The sequence below is a fragment of the Callorhinus ursinus genome, unplaced genomic scaffold (genome assembly GCF_003265705.2).
Source record: "Callorhinus ursinus isolate GAN/ISIS: 27379988/994484 unplaced genomic scaffold, GSC_fseal_2.0 scaffold5, whole genome shotgun sequence".
Taxonomy (NCBI): Eukaryota; Metazoa; Chordata; class Mammalia; order Carnivora; family Otariidae; genus Callorhinus; species Callorhinus ursinus.
In genome coordinates this window covers 45,958,073-45,975,375 of record NW_027397067.1, presented here as the reverse complement: position 1 = coordinate 45,975,375, position 17,303 = coordinate 45,958,073, and the positions used below count along the sequence as shown (strand labels likewise).

Here is a 17,303-nt window from a genome sequence, read left to right as displayed (position 1 = left end):
CATCACTTCTGTTTCACTTCAGTTTTCTAAAAAAAAAAAAAAAGATGTAGGTATAGGTACAAATACAGATTCCATTTGTCTATTCTGGGTAGCCTCTCATAGAATTTAGGTTTTTAAATAGGTATGGACATAAATGGTATATATAATATACACAGATGTATGTATCAGTCACATGTGCTGAGAAGGCAGACTGACATGAGGGACAATGAATTTCACAGCATTTCTAACTTCTAACTTGATTTTAAAATATCTGAAAGGATATCCCTCAGGACCACAGAGAAAACACAATTACTATCCTTTGAGTATCTGAACATGTTCTTTGCTTAATGGTGTCATGGGCAGAATCAAGTTAATTCTGAGAAGTCCCTGGGAGCAGTTTATTCATTACAATATATTAACCAACTGATCTGTGCTCATAGATGTAAAGATATTAAAGTATCACTTTTGGAGGAAATCCTGTATTAAGTTTCTCAGAAAACTACATCTTGGTTAATAGACTACGAAACAGTTTTATTATTTTAAAATTGCAGGACTTCTGGTGCCAGCCAAAACTGTAATAAGCTCACTGCAACCTAACTCTCATGCTGCTTACAATCAAAAAGTTAAGAGAAAATACAAAAAACAAAGGCCTGAGGATTGGAAAAAGTAAACAAGAACAATGCAGATTGGGGAGGGGAGTCAAACTAGCAGATGTGACCTCTACAGTGGTGGGTTTCCCATTTTGTTTTGTTTTCCCTCTTTTCTCTACTTTGAGAGTGAGTCTCAGGTTGTGGTGCACAGTGATGGCAAGAACAGCCAAAAGTCCTTATGTCTGGGAAATAAGGCCCCTGTGGTTTCAAGGGTGAAGAAAACCTGCTGCCTTTTATATTTCTTCTTTTCCCCCTGGTTTTGCCCCAAGGGCGGGCACAGTGAGTGGGGGGTGAGTGGTGGGGGGGGAGGATAAGGAGTGCAATGGTTGGGCCGTGGCCACAGTGACACAGCATTTAAGACTCTAGCCGTTGTTCTAACTGTGCTTCATGAGGTAAGGTAAACAGGTTTGAAATGAATGGAAATACAGACATTCTCAGAAGAGAAATAAAAACTACAGAAAAGAACCAAATAAAATTTTAGAACTGGAATATTCAATAGAAATTATTTAATATGAAGAACAGAGAAGAAGAAAGAACATAGGAAAAAAGAAGAAGAAGGATGGAGTCTCAGGGGGCCTGTGGGATAATTATAAACGGCTTGGTGTTGGTGTTGCCCCCCAAAAAAGAAGAGGAAGATTGGTGCAGAAAAATACTTAAAGAAATAATAGGTAAGATGTTTCTGAATTTAGTTTTAAAAAGCATACAGTTACAGAGTTAAGGAGCTCAGAGAACCTCAAACAGGATAAATTCAAAGAAATCAAGCCCAGACACATTATAATTAACCTTCAGAAAACCAAATATAAAGAAAAAAAAAATCTTGAAAGCAGCTAGAGAAAATCAACACATTACATATATGGAAACAATGATTGTGATTACCATGGATTTCTCATCAGAAACCACAAAGGAAAGAAGACAAAGGAACAATATCTATAACGACTCCACTAAAAAAAAACTATTAGAAGTAATAAATGAAGTCAGTATAGTTGCAGTATAAAAACTTAATAGAAATATGTGTGTGTCGTTTCTATACACTAATAATCAAAGTGGCAGAAAGAGAAATCAAGGAAACAGACCCATTTACAATTGCATCAAAAAGAATAAAGTACCTATCAATAAATTTAACCAAGGATGTAAAGGATTTGTACACTGCAAACTATTAGACATGGATGAAAGAAGTTAATAATGATGCAAATAAATGGGAAGATATTGTATGTACATAGACTGGAAGAATTAATATTATGAAAATGTCCATACCACCAAAACAATCTACAAGTTCAGTGCAATCCTTATCAAAATTCCAATGACATCTTTCACACAACTAGAACAAATAATCCTAAAATTTGTATGGAACTACAAAAGACCATGAATAACCAAAGCAATCCTGAGAAAGAAGATCAAAGCCAGAGGTATCAGGCTCCCTGATTTCAAATTATATTACAAAACTACAGTAATCAAAACAGTAGGGCACTGGCATAAAAACAGACACATAGATCAATGGGATATTAGAAAGCCCAGAAATAAACCCATGCATATATGTTCAACTAATGTTCAACAAAGGAGGCAAGAATATACAATTGGGAAAGGGTGGTCTCTCCAGTAAAGGGTATTGGAAAAAACTAGACAGCTACATGCAAAAAGAATGAAACTAGACCACTATCTTACACCATATATAAAAATCAACTAAAAATGGTTTAAAGACTTAAATATAAGACCTCAAACCATGAAATTCCTAGAAGAAAACACAGACAGCAAGCTCCTTGATATCAGTCTTAGTGATGTCTTTTTAGATCTGACTCCAGAAATAAAGGAAACAAAAGCAAAAATAAACAAAGGACTACATCAAACTAGGAGGCTTCTGCACAGTGAAGGAAATCACTGACAAACTGAAAAGACAACCTACCGGAATGGGAGAAGACATTTGCAAATGATATATCCAACAAGGGGTTAATATCTAAAATACATAAAAACTTGTGTAATTTAACAAAAAAGTAAATCTGATTAAGATATGGGCAGAGGATCTGGATAGACATTTTTCCTAAGAAGACATACAGATGGCCAACAGACACATGAAAAGATGCTCAACATCACTAATCATCAGGGAAATGCAAAGCAAAACCACAATGAGATATTGCCTCACACCTGTGGGAATGGTTATTCCCAAAAAGACAAGAAAAAACAAGTGTTGGTGAGGATGTGAAGAAAAGGGAACGCTTGTATACTGTTAGTAGGAATGTAAATTGGTGCAGCCACTATGAAAAACAGCATGAGGGTTCCCCAAAAAGTTAGAGCTACCATGTGTATACACCACACACACACACACACACACACACACACACACACACACACACACACTCACTCTCTCTCTCTGTCTCTCTTTCTCTCTGGAATACTACTCAGCCATTAAAATGAATGAAATCTTGCTACTTGTGACAACATGGATGGACTTCGAGGGTGTTATGCTAAGTGAAATAAGTCAGAGAAGGACAAATACCATATAATTTCACTTAATATGTGGGATCTAAAAAACAAAACAAAATCCAGACTTGTAGATACAGAAAACAGATTGGCAGTTGCCAGAGGGGAGGCCCTAATGGGTGAAGGAAATTAAGAAGTACAAACTTCCAGTTATAAAATAAGTTAAGTCTTGGGGATAAAATATACATCAATATAGTCAACAACATTGTACTAACTTTATAAGCTGATAGATGTTAACTAGACTTACTGTGGTGACCATTTCATAATGTATACAAATGTTGAATCTCTAGGTTGTATACCTGAAACTAATATAATACTGTACTATATAGCTCAATAAATTTTTGCAAAAAGATATGTTACCTCTTTCATTTTTAACTTAAGAACTTTTTCCAGACCTTTCTTAGAAAGTTAGCTTCATGAGACCAGATTCAAGAGTCCAACAAATCTTGTTTTGAATTTTAGCTCTGTTTATTGCTAGGTCTGTAATCTTGGACAAGTTATTTAATTTCTACGAACTTTCGTTTCCTTTTTTCTAAAATGGGATTATAGATAACATTTCCCATAGAGTTGTTAAAAGGATTAAATGAGATACAGCATTTGAAGAAGTTAGTACAATGTCTGGCACAGAATGAGTACTCAGTAAGTGCTAGTTGCTTCTTCAATTTTTTTAGCCATTGTATTTTAACTACTTAGTTTCTGATAAATGTCTCCAAATCATGAAATTCATTTTTAAGAAATGAATTTAAGATAATTTATACTGGTAACTCTTTTTGGATAATGTAAATGTCCAAGTAGACACATTTTGTGTAAAGAAAGGCATCCACAAGAATATTATGCAAAGGATGCTCCTGAGAAGATATGTAAGTCTTTTTCCTCCCACATGGGATCCCCTGTTGTGAACTGGCTCATAACCTTCACTCTAAGCTTCATCTACTGAAATTGGGTTCCATGTTGGTCTACATACAAGAATTTTAAAACTTTTTTAAAATATATTTTTAATTTTTTTTAAAGATTTTATTTTTAAGTAATCTCTACACCTAACATGGGGCTTGAACTCCCCACCCTGAGATCAAGAGTCACATGCTTCACCAACTGAGCCAGCCAGGCACCCCCAAGCACTTTTTTATTTTTTAAACAAAAAGTACTTTCTTCTTTCAGCCTAAGAACTAATTATAATTCAAATGCACATCTTTGATATGAGCCCTTATAGTTTTGCTGAACTTAGTATCAGTATCTCCTAGTGAGGCCAGTGAAGCCGTGCACCTATAAGCAACTACAGGTGAAAGAATTTAAGGAGGGTCCTGGAATTCAGATTTATTTTCCCATTGCTGCACCTAGTTTTGGTCAATGCTAAGCAGACCCCCAAACAGGTATCAGGTATGCAGGCATGGGTTCTTGAATCACATAAAATGTCAACCTCAGCACCATTCTCATTTTCAGTGCTCCTGAAGTACCTCCTGGATTGTAGGCACTCAATAAATGAGAACATGCTTGAGGAAGGGAGACATGCTTGCTGGTAAATGTTTAACAACTGGTGCTCAGAGCAGGAGAGCTGACTGACAGCATTTGCCAATATATGTGGCAGAAATATTCTCACCATGGCCGATTTAAACTACCAGTGGTTTAACAACTGTCTTTCAAAGTTCCTAAAAATTTAATGGGCCCTTGCAAGCCAGTTTGAGCTAGATCCAGCACACCAATGGAGAGAGGGCGAGGAGGCCGTCTAGGAGGTAACCCTCAGTTGCTCTTCCTTAGCAACTGGCTAGCTTTCCTTTTCTGTAGTAGAGGACTTGTACTACGCTTTAGCAAGAGCCAAGGGCTCCTTTGACCCTGCTTCCTTGGGCTGAAATGAATCCTGATCCCCACACCTGCCATCTGCTCTCCAGGAGCCTGCCATGTAAAATGGTTCTCCTTAATGCCAAGAACGAACCAGCTTGACTTCCAGATTGGACAGATTCTCCAAATGCTTCGCTGCTGGCTTCCAGCTGCTAGATGGGACCACCTGATAGCAATAAAATGCCTGATTTATACCTGAGGATAGGTATAAACTGCTAGGATAGGACCCTCTTCCAATACTGAATCTTAGACGGCCCAGCTACCCTTTCCAATTTCCCAGGTACATCTCTAATTCTACATGAACTCAGGGAAAAGGTCTCTATACCTTGTCTGACCCTGTTTCCACTAGCCCTTGCTGTTTAACAGCCAATACATTTTAAATCTGAACCCTTGATCACTTTCTTACTCTTAAAAGGCAACAAGCTTCAGAAGTTCAATATAATTATTATAATAGAGGATTCTCTCTGGTTATAAGAAAGGTAATGGATGGAGAAACAAGAGCCAGTTGGCCAATTCCACTAATAAAGGTGTTTGCTATACATGTATAAACATCTTTAAACCATCTTACCTTACTAATAAACCTTCCCAAATACAGTTAATATAACACTGTTATAGCAAGTTGATTAGATCAAAAGAATACCAAAACAATAAACTTCATTTTCTAAGGTTTTTTTCCAACCTGAACAGCTGCATTAATATGAAAAGCATACCTATGGGCTGTTAATATGAAAAAAAAGCTTGACTTCCCAATCACTGGAAATTCTTAAGCATTTCTATAGGCCAGAAAGAACCCGTTTCATTCAGCTCTTGAACAAAAATTAATATTCAGAGGCACGGTAAAGAACGCTGAGGCTAAGCCTCCATACATTTCAAACATTTACTTAAACATGACTCAGCTGTGGGACGTGAACTTTACACATTTACATATTCCACGGAGAAAAGAAGTCTTGTCTGGTCTGCCAGTGTTTTCTGTTTGAGCGATCTCGATACGTTGGGAGTAAAACTTAGCACGCAGTAGTAGTTACCAGCACGCCAGTAAATCTGAAGGCTCTTACCTGTATATTTGTAATCAGAGGCTACCCCTTTAAGTACAGCATCAAAAATGGATATTTCCACCCGCTGCTTTCTGTGGTGACAACTTAGAAGCAAAGAAGGCTGGGACACAATAAAGTATAAAAAAGGTTCCAGCTGCAAGTCACCAGCTCCTCTTCGTCCAGGCTGCCGAACAATAGTTATACCAAGGGCTTGTCTAGCAGATGACCTTGTGGCGGCATGAAGACTTTCAAGAGAGATGACCCCTAGTCTTTTCCCTGAAGGAAAAGCTACGGTGCTGCTCAAGAGATCTTCCGCTGTTACGGTAGAAATACATGGCTGGCTGGGCTTAGCAACATCTGAATCAACTTCTGGGAGATTTAATGAACTCTTGCCTGTTTTTTCATTATCCTTGTGCTCTTGCGATTTTGATTTGGGTACGGCCGTACAGGAATAGGTCATTAGTGAGATTCTACTTGCAGTAATAAATATGTCAAAGGGAATAAAATTGAGATTTTTTACAATTGACGACTGGCGTGAGGGACGGGCGATGCGATGCTGACTAGTACCGCTATGCTGCTCTATTTGTACTATTCGGATTTTAACACTGTCACTGCCGATTCCACTATCCTGGGCGCCACTGTACCGGGATGAGGTCTCAGCTACGCTTCCATCAAATGTATCCGGTTTTTTCTGTTCTTGCTTGGAGATCTGTAAGGAAAAAAAAGTATTTTAAACTAGTCATGTTCCAAGTGTTATATATAAAGGACGTTATAAGTATGTTAAAAAATGGCTCTCGCACAACTTGTATCAGAGTGATCATAAAAACAAAGTGACCATTCAAAAAACTATTCATATTAAAATGCCAAGAAAATACTTAAGAAAAAGCATCATATGTGCGTTTCTACTACTGAAGGAGACTTTGGAGTATATTTTGAATCAGACTTCCTTTCTTTGGACTAACAGTAGTATATATTTAAAAATGCCTCTTTAAAAAGAATTATGTTAGTATTTTTCACAGTGATTTTTCAAGTAGTGCAATAAACTCTTTCCAAATCATGATTACTATTGGTTGAAATGAGATTTTCGGCAGAAGCAGTTTCTATTGTTTACCTTTGTCATTACAGAATTAATCTGTAAGTTTTTGCATAGGAAGAGAGAGAGGGAAAAGTCAGCAGTCTTAAGTTATGAGGGACAAAGAAAACTAAACTAAAATTATTTTATTCAAAATGAAGTTTATTTTCCTCTATGATAGGACTTGAAACAAGAGCAAATGTAAGTGATGAAGCAAAACGTAAGTAATTAAAGTCCTCGAAGGTGGATTTTTCCTTTGTGCACTAAAGGCTACTCATTCTCAAAATTTTCCATCAACCGCCCCCTACGTGGAGAACAAAGAACAACTCGGTGGCAGCACAGCACTGAGATCTCTACCTTGCTTCTCTGGTTTCCCTCTCTTAGGTCTTCCTAACCATCAGTTTGTGATATGCTATTTGTGGATATGCTAGACGTTTCATTTGCTCTTTCCTCCAACTAACACAGATTCATTAAAGAAACCATGGCCGATCTGAGAAAAAACAAAATCCTCCGTACTACCACCTTATCACCAAACATAACCAATGGTAATATTTTAGTGCACTTCCTTTCAGTATTTCTTCCCCACCTATGCAAAGGTGCTGCCCTCCAAGCCCTGTTTGGTTATGATCATACCACAGAGCCAAACTGTACCCCAATTTGGCATATGCTAATATACTCTTCACAGTTGTTCTAAAAAGCTGCATAATACTTCATCAGTGTTAGGAACATCTGTTCAACCATTTTCATATAATTGGGTATTCCAGGTTTTAATTTTTGACAACAAATCTCTATGAAAAACATCTAACAATATTTCTTTAGAACAGGCTTCTAGAAGTGGAATTACTAGGTAAATGGTATAAGAAAATTTAAGGTTACCAATATTGTTAACACCAATCCAAAAAAGGCTACATTAATTTATATTAGCACCATCAATGGAAAAATATTCCCCTGGATACTGCTTGTCATTTTTTAGGCTTTTCTTTAATTTGATCAATAAATATAGTATCATTTTTCCACATGGGACAAATTATTATGAGTCACTTATGAAAATGTTAAAGGGCTGTTAACTAATTCAAGACAGTGATGCAACAGAAAATACTCCTTGCCTATTGATTTTAAAGTGGTTGAAGGAGATACATATTGTTAATAGAAGTCCAACATGAACTATATGAAGCAAAAACGATATAGCCCTATTCTTTGAAGACACTACGTCCTTTTCAATCATTCTTTCCGTATGGTGCTATTTCCCTGCCTGGAGTGCCCCTCCCGAGCTTGCTGTTGCTGGCAAACATAGAGTTGCCATCAAGACTCAGAAGAAATGAGACTTGTCTGAGAATCGTTCTCTCATTCTCTTCTGGCTTGGCGATCCTAGCACTTTACACATACTTCAGTTTTCTCCTACAATGTTCGGTAGTGGCATTATTAGATAGTGTTAAAACATTTATAGGCTTTAGGGGCAGATGGATGTGGGGTCAAGTCTATTACTTTCTGACTATGATTTTAGACAAGTTACAAACCTCTCTAAGGCTGTATAACCTCATCTGTAAAATAGGGATTTAAATTTGATTCAAGAGTATGAGGATTCATGAGCTAACTTGTCTAAAGAGGTCAGCACAGTGCCTGGTATATAGTAAGTAGCCAGTAATGGGCAGCTGCCACAGACCTGTCTCTTTTACCAGGTGAAGGACTGCCGGAGGGACTGGGCCACATCATTTGACTTCTGTATATCACTAAGGAGTACTGGAGAGCCTGGCATACTGAAGAGAGGATCCATAAATGTTTGATGATATGTTAGTTTCTGATAGAATATTAAATAAAAGAATTGTTCTGCAGACTAGAAACACATGATTGTTAGTATATAAATATGTGTGGACACAGACCTCCTCCTATGCTGTACTCTTTAAGGTCTTTCTGGATATATTCATGGGCTCTTTCCTGATCTGTACTCTCCACCTTGTGGGCTGACCATACATCTGCCTGCTTATCTCACAGTCTCTGCTGGGTCCTCAGCTTCACACTGGGGACATTAATACTCAACCCACAAAGCTGCTTCAGCCTTAAACAAGTTACTGTGTTGAACATACAACATACAGCGGCATGCAATAAAGGGAAAGTCAAGAAAAAGAAGTCACCTTCTTTGTGAAGACTTCCTCAACCCTTCCAGATGGTGCTAGTCTTTCCAGCTTTTACACTCTCATAACAAACCACTATTTTTTATCACAGTACTTTTCACACTGTGTTCTGTCTTTGTAAGCAACTGAGTATGTTTGTTATTTGCTAAACATTGTTAGCACATACCTACATTTTCTATACTCAGTGTTCACAGCCCTTTGAAGGGGGTAGTGTTAGCCCCATTTCACAGGTGAGGAAACTTAACAGGTCCAAGGTCAGTCAGACCCTGGGCTATGGGTAAGAGGGAACCATTAGTATTCTCAGCACACGCCGGTAACACAGCAGAGCTCAATAATTATGTGCCGACTGAATAAACAAGTGAACACATTTAACTTAAAAATTCAGTAAAATAAAAAGGCAAGTATCAAAATAATTTAATTTTAAAGCATTTTGTTATCCCTATTATACCTCCAAATCTATCACCAACTGAGAGTTCTCAAATAATACGTGAAAAAAACTAGCTTAGGACTTACTGCCCATGTTTTGAGGCCTTACAAACTAAGTATCTGTATACAACATAATAAAGAAATAATAAAGAATTCCTTTAGGTTGAGTTCTGTGGCAAACTCAAATCCAGAACTCAACCATTTTTATTCTATCAGGAAAGGTGACCACAGTTAACTCCGTGGGACTACCTTCTATGCACAGAGCATTACATTTTCTTTTCCTGACTTACAGATTTGTATTCAAAATCTGGTCTCTCCTTCCTTAAAGTAAATTAAGCGTTCCCTAATGGTGTTAACATGACAAAACAAACCACCTGTAGGTAGGCATGTAGTGCCCAGCCCTGTTATGTGTTGAGATTGCCACAATTAGCTCTAGTGAATGTTGAGTAGACTGATCTTGAGATATAAATAACCAGCAAGGGCAGGATGGCAGCTATCAGCTTGGGTCACGCAGGTTATTGAACAGAAGTCAGATGGTAACTAATTCTAGTCACTACCGAGCAGAAAGGAATTTGAACCAATGACCCAGAGATGAAAGACTCCCTCATTGGGAAAAAAAAAAAAAAAAGGTACAATTTTCTCAGTACTAGGAAACTAAATTCTTAAAACTGGGTTAAAAGCCAAGATTTCCTCCATTTTTCTGAGTTTCCACACTATTTGTAGCACTGAAATAAATAAGCTGATGATTTTTGAGACATACTTGAAAATCCATTGGTTTGTCACCAGTTCACTGCAGATTTATCTCTTATACTACAGAGTATCTGGCCTGCTCTTGAGAAAAGTTTTATAATTAATTATGTGTGCTAGGCCCTAAACTTGGGCATCAATTTACTATTCCTTTGTGGAAAAAGAAAAGTTCACCATGTAGTAACTCCGAAAATAACTTTTGCTTTATTATCGTCTGAGGGGACTAATAATTTAAGTTGTCAAAAAAGAGCAGTATCTGCTTGCTGTTAGTGAGCGCAGCAGAAACATGGGTCTCTGGGCAGCGCTGTTACATCAGCTCTCCCACTCTTTACCTAACTTATTTAAAATGAACAATAAAAGTTTTCTTTAATTAGCTACTGGTGTGCATTAACATGATCATGATTAAACCATAAAAACCAACTGTACATTACTCTGGTCCCCTCTTCCATATGTTTTGAATTATTTTGTTTGAAAATGTACTTTGCGTCCCTTTTAAAAGTTCGACCTTCTGCTTTCAGAGAATTAAATGCATATTACTGCAGTGAAGAAGATAATGTTTCAGACCTCCAGGCATATATTAAACACACTGGCAGCACTTGAGACAAAATGCTTTACTTATTAGATACTTCCTATTCTAAACAGTGTCATCAAAGGCTAAAAACAAAATCCATATAAAAGCTGCACAATGCTTCCACACAGAACCCGTGCCAAAATCCCTGTACTTTCCAGCTAATGAGGAAAGGATGTGTACTCTTAACATATGAATGTAAGATTTTCCAAGCATTCACTTTAGGAAACTGAGCTATTGATTCCATATGGGTTATGTTAAATGAAACTGTATTGGTAAAATAACCTTTAAGATATCTGGCATGATAACTATAATTAAACAATATTTAAAAGACTAAAACAAAAGGGAATTTGGTTCCACAATGGCTAATTAAAATAAAATGAAAAAACACAGCATGCCATCTATCAAGATAAATTGTTATTGTTTAAGAACTATTTAAATACTGTTAAAATATACTTTTAGATAAAATCTGAAAGAGCTGGAAAAATATTTGTGGCTTAAAAATGGATAGTTTGGCGAAGAAAAAAGTATAGGACTCTGAAATTGTATGCGGAGATAACAGCTTTAAAGCCTTGAGCACAACCAGATGGTACTTAAATCGGAGGAATTCTACAGTTTCACTATCAATGGGTTTCAATATGAGAAGATTTTTCAATAGCTAGGAAAACATGTCAAGTTGATAGTTTACTTCTTCGATCATTTCAGCGCATTTTCCCATCCTCGCAGCTCTCCATGGCACAGATACTAGCCACCACGGGGAAGGTGCTGAAAGCTGTCCTAGTAGTTGGGGAGCTGTAGCTAATTCCTCCTTTTCATGTACGGAGATAGGTAAGTTTACTAGCTCACCCTGGAGTCTGGCAAGAGCCCACAGTCTCTCAGGAGCAGTGGCTAAAACCATACTTAAGTATGTGACAATACCAAAGAATGCATTAAAATAATTTCAAATGACATTAATTAGATGTTCTTCAGGGGCATTGTGGAACAGAGAAAGATAAGCCTGACTGAAGCTTCTGGTTTGGCCATATCGACATTTTTAGGAGCACATTTAAAAAGTCAGCCTCATTAATAAAAATGTTGCAAATAAATGGATATTTAAATTTTTTAAAGAAAACTCTGTCAGAAGCAAGCTCTTGAGAATGAACAAGGTGTAAAACAAATATAATTTTTGCTTTGATGGATGACAAAAAGGGCAATTCAGCATCTATTCCAATGTTTTAATTCACATTACTTCTTTTAATTTCTTTGTCATTTTAAGGAAACCTTAACTATACACGAACATAGATATATCTACATATTTCCCCACCTTCCTATCATAATTATGGTTCTATAATAGCAATACTGAAGTAGTATTTCCACCATGCAACAGTCCTGCTTTAACCTTCATCACAGTATCTTTTGCCAATCACGAGATCATTACTCACATCTTATAAATTATGAAAAAATCAAGTGTGAAACCACAAAATCAAAGTGACAAACATATCTGTATATCACTGTGACATCTATTCTAATTTTACTGTCCTTGCTAAAATGTAATAATGTTTTCAAAGAAGATCTTACAAAATCAAATACAATAAAAAATTGGTTAAAAAATCAGTTATAGTATTCTAATGGCTTCATATACTGGAGTTACAAAGGAAGAGTTTTTACAAACTTGAAAAAATTATGTGCCTCATTGTCTAAACATTTGCAAACATGCTCTTCTAGCTGTATCTTTTAGCAGTTTGGTTTTGGGGAGGGGTGGGGTGGTGCTGTTCAGAGAGGTTCCTTGTATATCCCTTTAACACAGAGACAGCCTATTCTGGAAGCTTCACATAAGTAGCAAATTGTTGTAACAATCAGCAAGACAATTCAACTTGATGAATTAATTTAATCAAGTAAACAACTAAATATATCCTTAAGTCTCAAATTTTCAGTGACGTCAGCATTGCACTTGATAAATGTGTTATTTTATACATGAATTACCGTCGCAGCTCAGTGATTGTGCTAGGTAAAATTTATCTAAGCACATTAAATTAATTAAAAAATTAGAAGAACAAATTCCCTTCTATATGAAACATCTCCTTAAGTGTCATCAATCCATGTTATTTTTTTACTTAAAAACCGAACTTGAACAAGCACTGTGTGCACTTGGGTACTACAGATACAGAGTGCTTAGAAAATCAGGGCTTTTTATATTTTATTTCCGTAAGCCAAATGTTCTCCCAGATCCCACATAATATAATTGTTCCCAGTTGGATGGCAAAAAAAGTTTTCACAATACTGCAGTAATTATGCAAAAGAGCAGAACTAATGATACCCATCACTGCTTAACAAATAGAATGGTAAAGAGTACTATAGTTTCAAGTTATCCCTTTCATGAAGTTACTTTTCCGGCTCTTTGAAGTAACAGTGTGAGGCCACTACTGCTTGCTAAGTATCAGTTCAAATATTCACATTTCGAGACCAGTGCTAAATGCAATAAAAGAGGCATGGAGATAGTTCAGGCAAGGTTGTGTTTTACTGTAGCCCATGTTTGGTCTATTGTTCTAATTAAAGTTGTAAATTACAAAAAGGGACCAGTTCTAGTGCTAAACGGACTATAATACCCTGATCATTATCAGTGTGTTTCAATATGATAAGCCAAACAAATAAAGTATACACACCAACCTACCCACACAAGTTCAAATCCTACTTACTGAGATTTTATCTGCAGTGCTGACCTTTAAACTTTTGTGTCTGTCTGTCCTTTTGTACATATATGATTTCCTAGCATAAGCTCATTTTCAGGAGCCTCTAAATTCATGGAAAAAAATTAGTTCCAGGTGAAACTTTGCATAGAAGGTCTTAACTCAGAAACAGTTTTCATTCTCTCTCCCTCTCTTTCTCTATGTCTGTCACATATAAAATTGGAATAGGTTGGTCATTTTTGTTCAAGGAGACTAGGTCTAATTGATTTATACTAACTTCTGAATTTCAGTTTGACTTGTTTGCTTTTTGTAATGAATTCGGTTTTTAAAAAATAAAACTTGACACATTCTGGGAAGTTGGATCTTAATCAAAACAGATGCCTGTACATCAGAAACAACAACCTGCTTTGAAATGGCCACGATGTTAATTCTTTTAAAAGTGGCTACTGTGTGTACAAGGTAACTACTCTTCATACTGATGATATCCAAGGTTCATTCCACTGATGTCAATGTGGAAACCATTTTGTTTCATGGCTGCTTAAAGATTTTCAATAGGATTAAATCAGCTGCAAGTCCTTATTATATCAGGGTTTACAATTGTGTCTGAGTTGGAGTCTGTTTCTCATAGAATTTTACTCAGAGACTGACTTAGATTGGCTCCTTAGAGCTAGTCTGATTTTACTAGAAACAACTGTATCACATCAGCCACTCTCATAAACTTGCCTTAAGATTGAATCAGCCCTGACCCTGAAGCAGATGAAAGTTTACCGAGCCTATGCATTCTCTGTTAAGAGTCACAGAAAATTTGGCATTTAGTTTCTGCAGCAGGGCAGAAGTAGAATATGCTTGTTAACCACTCTAGTGGGCCTCTGCCTGGCAACTATGAACCTGATTTTCTGATAAGAAAACTATACTTGAACTTGGAGAACTTTCTATTGATAAAAATACATACAAATTCTTATTTGATTATTTTATCCTTCAAATCACATATACCCCCTTACAGAAACTACGTAGGGTTTATGGAAATGAAGCAAGAGCATGCTCTTAAAATGAATTTTCCCCTAGTTTTCTGTACAAGTTAAAAATAATGAAAATGGCTTAAGTATATCCATAATTAACTTTATCCAGTAGCTGGTTTTCGCTGCCAAACAGAACATAGTTATTTAACAAAAATACTGAGCTGATTTTCATTATATATTTTATTTACTAAATCCAAACAAACCTGGTTTGGTTAACTGTAGATTCTCCTCAAAGTAAATCTGATTCTCGGTATTCTCTACTATGTAGCTGATTTTATTGAAGTCCATCAAAACATAGAATAGAGGGTCATTTACAAACTTTTATTGGCTACCCTTTAACTACATGATAGCAGATCAAATCCAAACTGAACTAAAGCTACATGAGTCTCTCTGTGTTCTCATGTTGTCAATACCTTAATGATGCATGCAATGGACTTGAAATGCAAAATGGTCAAGATGTTAGAGAAAAACATTTGCTTATGCCCTGCAGCCAATTCTTCTTTTCCATTAGAAGAATTGTGTTCTGTGCTGATACTCCATAAAAATCATCATGAGGCCAAAATGCCCTTCCCCACAAACTGCTTTGATCATAGCCTCTCCCTTTAATCCTTATAAACCTGAACTATTCTCTAAATCAGGTAAATATTCCTAACAATAGTTGAGGTCAGCTAGCCCTACACCATCAGTTAATTTTCATATGCTGATATGTTCCAATTCTTGCTGTTCTGAGAAAACAACTTTTTGTATAACAGTGAAGGTAATCCAACATATATCTTAAGGATATTCCCGATCATGTGGAATTGCTTGAATAAACGTTCAGAAGTTAAAAAGAAAATGTAGATTAACTCCTCCCAAATATCAAGCATCATCTCTACAAACATTAAAGCAGTAGGTAAGTCTGGAAACTCCTGAGAAAACTTTCTCAGAAAGGTTTTAAATAAATTTTTAATAAATTTTAACCATAGTTGTTATATGATTACTAGATGACCTTATCAGAATGTCTCTTGTTAATACTAAATTTCAGATCATATTCATAAGTTTATCCAATTAGCATCATTAAAGAGGAGTGTTCTTAGTATTTAAAGTTTATATGTCTCTAAACTACTTAAAGAATAAAGATTTTTTTTAATGATAGTTTTAAGGCAATGTTATTCAGTCAAGTATGGTTAATGTCTGGACTTTAGCTATAATAATTCTATCAGGATTAAATACTTCCTGAGCTTCTTGAAGATAGAGCCAATGTCAAAATTATTAAGCAAAATGTGTAAAAAAAAAAATTTCACATTATTCATTCACTCAACAAATTCTTATTGAGCATATACTATGTTCCAGGCACTGCTAGGGATATAGCCAGAAACAAAGTCCTTGCCTTCACGGAGTTTACCTCCTAGTGGGGAAATCAGATCATAAAATTTTATGTAACACACACACACACACACACACACACACACACACACCTGTATTTGCTGATGGACTGGACTGGACTGTTGGAATATTATGAAAGAAAGACAGGAGACAAAAATGATTGGAATTTTTTGCCTGAGCGATTTTAAGAATGGAGAAAGAAGATTTTCCAGGTTATGCAAGCAGCTTCCCAACCTATCTGTTATGCCAATGCTTTAATAAAATCTGACTTTCAAACTTTGCCTATTTTCCCAAGAATCATAAATGACCATAGTGATCTTCACATAGGGAGATGATGACACTCACCACCATACCCAACATCCCAAAGGACTCTAGTTTACGATGTTTTCCTAGTTCTTCTAGAAAACCGAACCCCCAATCAGCCAAGAACCATTCAAGGGAGGGCTATAATTAGAGATGGTTTTCTGGGGTTGGGCCTAGACCTCATTCTGCACAAATACTTGGAGGACAGAAGAGTGGGCCAGGACATGGAGTCATGCCACATCCCCGGAAAATCCAAAATGAGATGCAGAATATTTCTTGGTAGGATTTTGGCCCTGGAACAGCTGAGACTAATGGAATATTAGTGAGCTGAGTAAGAGGAAAGGGAGAAGAGAGGGCTGAGTTCTTATAAGACCTAACTATTTCTAATTGTCTGAGCATTTCTGCTTGGATGTCCCATTATGAATATCATGCACCTAAAAGATCACCATAGGTCCAAGTTGAAAATGGCAGTGGCAGGTAGGTACTGGGTTTCTGGGCTGCTAGGGTGGTCCAGGGCACAGCTGGGGTGTTCTAAGTCAAGAGTGATGCCCATGGCAAGGAGGGCTCAGCTCACATGTGGAAGACCCTCACCTACTTCTTAGCACTCCCCGGTGTATGACTGAGCATGCTGAACGTCTTTCTCAATTGGCATCACAGAAAGGACGAGATTCCCGAGTTCATCTCCCACCCCCATCTCCACATCAGGTCCAAGCCCTTTCTCTGGAGAGATGGTAATCATACTCTATACCATAACTCTCACATGAATCCATGTCTGACTGGTTATGAAGATGAATAAAGAGAACGTGGAACACAACTCAGTGTGGACCACAGCACTGGTCTGGATCAGGACTCTGTACATGGACCAGAAAAGTATATGGGACCGTAAGCTCACCTTCCTTACTTATATCAAATATTGATCAGTATACTGATCTTCCATCCCTTTGCTCATGGCAGGAGATGGCTTCAATAAATAACTTACAGTGGTCAAAAAATAAAAATAAATAAAAACTAAAAAGATAAAAGATCACCAT

The 17,303-nt window shown here is 36.7% G+C and overlaps 1 protein-coding gene and 1 pseudogene across 7 annotated transcripts in view; one reads left to right on the top strand and one right to left on the bottom strand.

The window, feature by feature from the left end:
* Positions 1–17,303, bottom strand: part of VPS13B (vacuolar protein sorting 13 homolog B) — a 746,502-nt gene that overhangs the window by 197,173 nt on the left and 532,026 nt on the right. For all 7 annotated transcript variants that reach the window (XM_025870900.2, XM_073893015.1, XM_073893019.1 and 4 more), the window contains one exon: positions 5,996–6,683. In XM_025870900.2, coding sequence (XP_025726685.1) covers positions 5,996–6,683 — 688 coding nt within the window. The remainder of the gene's footprint in view (positions 1–5,995; positions 6,684–17,303) is intronic.
* On the top strand, positions 16,737–17,068 carry LOC112823271 (cytochrome c oxidase subunit 6A1, mitochondrial pseudogene; annotated as a pseudogene).